Source organism: Balaenoptera physalus, assembly GCF_965194825.1.
Source record: "Balaenoptera physalus genome assembly, chromosome: 6".
Classification (NCBI taxonomy): Eukaryota; Metazoa; Chordata; class Mammalia; order Artiodactyla; family Balaenopteridae; genus Balaenoptera; species Balaenoptera physalus.
In genome coordinates, this window is record NC_138885.1 from 91,714,220 (window position 1) to 91,722,486 (window position 8,267).

The 8,267-nt window shown below is 36.4% G+C and overlaps 1 protein-coding gene across 1 annotated transcript; it reads right to left on the reverse strand.

Moving 5' to 3' along the window:
* Positions 1-350: 350 nt before the first annotated feature.
* PPIL3 (peptidylprolyl isomerase like 3) lies at positions 351-8,193 on the reverse strand. Its single transcript, XM_082466474.1, has 4 exons — positions 7,761-8,193; positions 7,321-7,388; positions 4,399-4,517; positions 351-2,049 (listed from the first exon to the last, which is right to left on the reverse strand). Exons 1-4 carry the CDS (start codon positions 7,783-7,785, stop codon positions 1,923-1,925), a joined length of 339 nt encoding a protein of 112 aa, XP_082322600.1. The 5' UTR covers positions 7,786-8,193; the 3' UTR covers positions 351-1,922.
* Between the last annotated feature and the right edge of the window lie 74 nt (positions 8,194-8,267).

The following is an 8,267-nucleotide window of genomic DNA, read 5'->3' on the forward strand; positions in this document are numbered from 1 at the left end:
CACTGTTGGTGGGAATGTAAATTGATACAGCCACTATGGAGAACAATATGGAGGTTCCTTAAAAAACTAAAAATAGAATTACCATATGACCCAGCAATCCCACTCCTGGGCATATACCCAGAGAAAACCGTAATTCAAAAAGACACATGCACCCGAATGTTCATTGCAGCACTATTTACAATAGCCAGGTCATGGAAGCAACCTAAATGCCCATCAACAGACGAATGGCTAAATAAGATGTGGTACATATATACAATGGAATATTACTCAGCCATGAAGAGGAACGAAATTGAGTCATTTGTTGAGACGTGGATGGATCTAGAGACTGCAGAGTGAAGTAAGTCAGAAAGAGAAAAACAAATAGCGTATATTAACGCATGTATGTGGAACCTAGAAAAATGGTACAGATGAGCCGGTTTGCAGGGCAGAAGTTGAGACACAGATGTAGAGAACAGACATATGGACACCAAGGGGGGAAAACTGCAGTGGGGTGGGGATGGTGGTGTGCTGAATTGGGCGATTGGGATTGACATGTATACATTGATGTGTATAAAATTGATGACTGGGCTTCCCTGGTCGCGCAGTGGTTGAGAATCTGCCTGCTAATGCAGGGGACACAGGTTCGTGCCCTGGTCTGGGAAGATCCCACATGCCGCAGAGCAACTGGGCCCGTGAGCCGCAATTACTGAGCCTGCGCGTCTGGAGCCTGTGCTCCGCAACGAGAGGCCGCGATAGTGAGAGGCCCGTGCACCGCGATGAAGAGTGGCCCCCGCTTGCCACAACTAGAGAAAGCCCTCGCACAGAAACGAAGACCCAACACAGCCATAAATAAATAAAAATAAAAATAAAAATAAAAAAATAAAAAATAAATAAAATTGATGACTAATAAGAACCTGCAGTATAAAAAAACAAACAAACAAAACAACTAATACTAAACTTTCATTGGGTTATTTGTATGGAAATATGTTAATATAAATGTTTCAGACATTACATGAAATTTCTAAAAATCTTGTATGTTCTGGTATAATGTTATAAGTCATAATCCTAGTTATTACTTTAAAATGTATATCTCAGAAATAACTAATTTTCTTATCAACTGCATTATTATGAACTTTCATCAAATCTTTAACCGTGGTCATTTTTAAGTCTTTTGTCATTTACAGACAGTTCTGGGTGTACTCTGATGCTTTTGCAAATATGTTCCTATAAAAGGGTTTCATCTTCAAGAAATTCATGGAAAAGACTCTGACAAGTACAGGTTTCTGGTAACTGACTGTACTGCTGAACTGAATGAATAAGCATTTTCAGAACTCTAATGAAAAACTGATGAACTCATAAAAGTGCTAACAAAAGATCAAGATGAAAAAAAAAATTAATTACATGGGACTGAGTGAAATGATGAGGATGAGTATAATTTTTGTGACTTTCTGTTTGAATTAAAAAAAAAAAAATCCCACAAGGACTCACAGGCAAAGAATATACAAATCAATTTTGACTGCAAAGTAAAGGAGCTGTTACAGTGGAGGATTACTTGACTGAATGTCAATATTATGACATAGTATGAGTGTGTTTCATGTTTGGTAATTGCAATCATTGTTGCTTTTGTTGTGGTCATCCATGTACAATGCTTGGTGTCAGTCTATTTATCTCTTGTAAAAATAAAATACAGTGTGTGTGTGTGTGTGTGTGTGTGTGAAAAAAAAAATAGTTACAGTAAAGAATATCCTCTAAGAATAGGAGTAAAAGCTGTTTGGCTTCCCTTGGTACCACCAACTCATAGACGATATTAGCTGTAAACAAGTAGATCTTAGTTGTAAACAAGTTGTATAATGATGCAATCTCTGACATAATTAAAACTGGGTAAACCATAATAGGTGTGTTCCTTAAATAGTTTGCCAAGTATTTGTCCAGGTCTATTATAGCTACTGAGCAAATGGGTTGGCATGAATAGTTATGTCCTTAATGTGTACATCATTAAGAGGTCGATATGTCTTCTCATTTACTGGTAACTTCTCCAGTTCATCTAGAGTCTCCAGACCATCTATTACCCTGAAAGAGAAACAATATAATGTTGGAAAATATCCTGAGATGGAAACATAATATCCAAATACCTAGAGCAATTACAGTCTCTCACCATGTCTCATAGTTCTTTGAATTCTCCAGTTGAGTGTACAATAAAATATCGCTTTGATTTTCTGCCATAGGTAGGGGCCAAAATTCAGAAACAAAAATTCATTTTTATGCCTTTAGACAACAATAGCAATGGGCAGGAATATTCCCACCAAAGTATCTAAACATTGCATTCGGCCTCATTCACATGGAATAGCTACAAATGGGGCCAATATAACCAGTCATAAGGTTTTCTTTGTTATAGGAAAAACCTGGAGAAAGTATGTAAGGATGACACTAGTATTATCAGTACTGCCCTACACTGAAGGTCCTGAAGTGGGTGGCCTCTTAGCACTTTATTGTTTAAATACGGTGTTTTTATTTTTTGCTTCTGGACAACAAAAAACAATATTCAGAATAGGAGAAGAGAAGATCAACAGTTAAGCCCACTTCCAGCAAGCCCACTTCATGTTTCTATCAAGAAAAAAAATATATATATATTGAGAGCTATCCTTCTAATATGTTCTAGAAAGTTAGTCTAAAACATTTGCTAAGAAAAAGTGGCTTTTTAGATTATACTTCCTAGTGCAATTCAAATCAATTCCTAAGACATACTATGTACTTAAAAAAAGATAAGATTTCCATTTTGTTTTACATTTCCACTAAAGTGATACTATAACCAAACCTTTGGATTTTACACCCAAATGTAGGACAATTAAGGTCTTGAAATTATAAGTTTTAAATGCTTTCCCATGGGAAGGAAATCTAAAAAAGAGGGGATATAAGTATATGTATCGTTGATTCATTTTGCTGTACAGTAGAAACTAACACAATATTGTAAAGCAACTCTACTCCAGTAAAAACGAACTAACTAACTAACTAAATAAAGGCTTTCCCACCTTCTGGGTCAGTAAGAGAAAAAGAGGGTACAAGAAACAGATCTCAGGCAAAAAAGGGCATGTAGAACTGAGGCAAGTAAGCCTAGTTAAGTATCTGGGACATGGGCCCCTTTGAGAACCAGTGGAAAGCTATGTACCCTTTTTCTCAGAAAAATGTATGTGCATATATACAAAACAATTTCAAGGAGGTACTGGACCAAAGATTAAGAATCCTTGTTCTAAACTCTACAGTTTTTTTACCAATCCAGTAAGATAAGTCCTGGTAATTACTAATCAATAATTCTGAATGGTGGGTTAAGGGAGAAAAGAAAAAAAAGGGAGTCTGGTGCTCGCTTCAGCAGCACGTATACTAAAATTGGAATGATACAGAGAAGGTTAGCGTGGCCCCTGAGCAAGGAGGACACGCAAATTAGTGAAGCCTGTGGAAGTTTTAAAACTATAAAAGATTAGGGCCTAAAGGCTATAATATAACTACTAAAGGCTATAATATTCCTTTTCATTGATTATTATTAATCTATAAATTAGACATGTATATGGAATAGAAAAGAAAAGTTGTAGACTCTTCTATTTTTAATTAACCTAGCTTGGCATTCAAAGTGTTAAATAAAACAAACTCTAAAACTGTGCCTTGGTTTATTAAGCATAGTAAATATTTGTTGACAAACTGACTTTCTGTTGATTTATAAAAGCAATTCCCAGGTAGACTGCTTGTAATGGATATTATTGCAGAGACTGCTAAACACTCCCTAGGATCCAATCTCCCCTTCTTCTTATTCACAGAGGCCTGGTTTTATTGCAAGTGGCAATATGCCTGGCTAAGAAACACTGCCTACCCTCCCTTGTAGGTAAGTTCTGGGCTTTCCAGGAAAGCTCTTGAGAAAGGGGCTGACTCAGCTGGCAAGCACCTTTGCCCTTCCTCCTTCTTCCTGCTTGGAGTACAACTGTTCCGACTGGGGCTGTGCTGCCCAAGTTATGGCCATGAAGTGAGCTTCAGAATGACAGCTAAAGACGGTTGAGAAGACAGACAGAGGCACCTGGAACACCGGTGATATAACAGAACCACCATCCCAGTCCATCTTGTTTAAGCAACTGTTTTTCAGATGTGTTAGTTGATGCAAGATGCTATTCTTAATGAAAACAGATACATACTGTTAACTTGCATAATGATCCTGAAAAAATAGTACTGGCCCTTCTTTTACAAAATAAGAAAACTGAGGCTCAGAGAGGTTGTAGGTTTCCCAAGGTCACAGGGCTCTTACGTGTGGACTTAAATTTCAGGTACGTTTAGCTCTCATACTGCTCTTTGAGTATTAGTTATGCTATGATCACAGCCACTCATATGCATCCTTTGCATTGAAATTCCAAAGAAAACCATAACCAGAATACTCACTTTCCAAATACTGTGTATTTCATGTCCAGATGTGGCTGCTTCCCATAGGTGATGAAGAACTGAGATCCATTGGTGTTTGGGCCATTATTAGCCATAGATACAACACCTCTAACGCTGTGCTGAAAAAGAAAGACCAAAGTATTAGCTGCTTTTACATAAGTATTCCAAATAAAGGACTGAAACAAGACGTGCACTCTACCTTCCCAGTATTTAAGGGATCAAGAAAACATGTAATCAGCTTCCAGCAGGGCTAATCCAAATGTTCAGTTTCTGTATTATCTGTACCTCTGGAAACTTGTATCTAAGTTGTTATATATCAAATCATATTCCCCAATTAATTTCATCTTTGGAGAAGCAGAGCCACAAACACTTTTGGCAATACCAATGTATAATAGAAATAATCTTTACATTTATATTAAGGAACAGTGTGCTGGCATGAAATGATCAGGCAGACAACAAAACCAAAATCCCCATAATCTCTTCACATATACACTGGACTCTGGCTAGTTTCTTTATCTGTAAAACAAGGGAGGTTGGACTAATTCAGGGGTTTATTCATAATTCAAATGCTCACAAGGGTTACCAGATAATAAATTGATAATTGGGCAGAATGTAAACATTAGGGAATGGTGGAGCCTGGCAAAAGGAATAGTGTAGCTCTTGCCTCATGACGTTTACAATTTTTTTAAACCAACGGCCATAGAGAATGCATCTGTGGGTCTTCCATCCATGGGCAGTCAGCTTATAACCCCAGGACTGGATGATCTAAGGAAGGCCTTGTCTAGCTCTCATATTCATGATACTATTTGCTATACAAGGGACTGTGTACAGGAATTAAAAGGACTTTACTGATAAGACTGAAGACAGACAGAACTGTCTTACAGGGAGATGCCCAAATATAAAATACACTATAAGTAACTCCAATGATTACTCTGTCTTTAGCTATTCATCAGGGGACACTAATGAGACAAACTCCAGAGATGCAGCTTCATAGAGATATTAATGCTTTACTGTTCCCTAAAAGGTGACTACCAATAACATATGTAGTGTTTGATACATACATAAGAATATATGTACCACTTACAACTTAATAAAATAAGCACCCATTAACCTATTTCCAAGTTTTAAGAATTAAAATTTACCAAACTGTTGCATATGCCTATGTGCTCCTCTCAGCTATTACTTCAGCCTCTCCAAGAGGTAACCAGTGTTCTGATATCTTTACATTCAATACATGCCTATACAATATATTGTTTCCTTTTGCTTGTTTCTGAGCTCTATAAAATAGTATCATACTATTTGTAGTCTTCTGGGAAATGATTTCTACACTTAACATTATGTTTCTAAGATTCATACATGTATACATAGCTGTAGTTCTGATTTCTTTCACTGTATAACATTTTACTTCTGAATATACTACAGTTTGTCCATTCAAAGATCAACAGACATTGTTTCTAGACTTTTGTTATTACCAATAGTACTCTAGGAACACTCTTGTACATGCTTCCTAGTGCACATGTACATGAATTTCTCTAGGGTAAACATGTGGGAATGGAATTTCTGGGTTAGAGTATGTGAATATTCAATACGTATCCTCAAGTCTGGTATATAAGAAAATAGTTCTTAACCTTGTCTGTCTAGGAATCACCAGGGAACCTTAAAATACAACCGAGGTCCTAATCAGTTCTACTGACTTTTTCTCTAGACTTAGGGAGGTAAGGCCCTAATCTTTTATAGTTTTAAAACTTCCACAGGTGAATCTGTAACAGCAAAGTTTGAAAACCACTGGCATAGGATGACAGATTACTACCAAGGAAGCAGTCATTCATTAATGCCTAAAAAATCATTTCATTTCCAATTCAGAAAAAGGATGACTTTTTAAACAATTTATCACCTCCTAACCCCAACTCTGTAACAATATTTCTTCATGATAGAAAAGCAAAAGGATAAATTACTCCTAGTCACCATCCAGAGATAAACACTGCAACAAATATTTTTCAGAAGTTTTGCTGAGTATATTTTACTATAACTGAAAAATAACATACTAAATTACATATTCTGATTGAGGAGAACTGATGTCTTTTTTTCTAATTATAAACTTATCATTCTATGCAGATACAAGTTTGAAAGACCACACAATAAATTGTTAACTCATGTCATCTCTGGGGAATGGAACTGATTTTTTTTAAAAATTGGCATGTACTAGTTTTTTAATTTTTAGAAAAAAACAAATTCTTTAGAAAGTTTGAAAAATACAAAAAAAGGAAATATAAATATCTAATTTTACTATGATGAAGATTTATTTATATGCACTTCTCTTTGACCTAGTTGAGATCTACCACAGACATTAAGTTAATGCAGGAATATTCAAACATCTCAGAGAAGATGGTAAAAGTTGGAGATTGATAATAGGCAATATTGCAAGCAGGAGGTCTGATAGTCTCTCCTCTCCACTCTCAAAAAGAAATGCCAATGAGGGACTTCCCCGGCGTTCCACTGAAGACGCCGCCTTCTAATGCGGGAGGTGAGGGTTCAAACCCTGGTTGGGGAACTAAGGTCCTGCATGCCACAAGGTGCAACCAAAAATTTAAAAAAAAAAAAAGGTCAATGATTCATGTCATTCAACATGAATTTTATAGTGAGGCATTAAGCCCCTTAGGTGCATTGCTGATTAAACATTTCAGATTGGACCCAAAGATGAGCTCACTTAATGTCAAGATTCATGTGATGGTGAGATTCCAGTATATATTAGGCTAGAACTGCTACTTATATTTTCTCCCTGACATCACTTATCAAGTGTGCAAAAACTACAAAAAAGTATCTTTACTAATTATTTTAACCTGTATTATTACAACATATGTATCAAAGTTTCCAAGTGTAAACACAGCATGAAAAAAAGATTTTGAAGTATTTTGGATTTACCTTAAGATATTCACTGTATTCATCTTCAAATTTCTTGCCCCAGATACTGCTACCTCCTCTTCCAGTACCTATATTACAAGACGAACAAATGAAAAAAAGTATTTAATTAAAGTTGAAAAAGGGTTCATTTTCTAAACATAAGGGCTAGTTTATATAGCATAACCCTTTAAATACAAATAAAATTTGGTATGTCCTCTCTTACTTACCAAAATTGAACTTTAAAAACCATAAAAATAAAATATCTCTACAAAAACCAAAAGCCCTCCTTATCAATATTGTTCATATTTTAGGGCTCGGTGCTAGTAGCTTCTGCTTAAAAATTTCTCGCTAAGGTAAGTTATAAAAACCCCACATGCTTTTATTTTTCTATTCTTTGTCTAGTCTCTTCTTCACACTACATACCCTAGGTATATACCCTAGGTATTACTGGAATAACTTACCTGTCGGATCTCCTGTTTGAACCATGAAACCCTTGATATTTCTATGAAATATACAGCCATTGTAGTAATTACTGGCACAAAGAGCCAAGAAATTCTGAAGAGAATAAAAACAATGATTGAGAAATGATGTAGCAGAAGATAAGAACCATTTAAGATTTAAGAATATTTAAGATAAAGAACCAGTTGTAGGGACTTCCCTGGTGGCGCAGTGGTTAAGAATCCGCCTGCCAATGCAGGGGATACGGGTTCGAGCCCTGGTCCAGGATTATCCCACATGCCACGGAGCAACTTAGCCTGTGTGTCACAACTACTGAGCCTGCGCCCTGGAGCCCGCACACCTAGAGACCATGCTCCACAACAAGAGAAGCCACTGCAATGAGAAGCCCACTCACCACAACTAGAGAAAGCCTGCGCACATTAACAAAGACCAAACACAGCCAAAAAAAAAAAAAAAGCCAATTGTATTTACTGAAAACACTACAACAACCTATTTAAATGATATCTTTT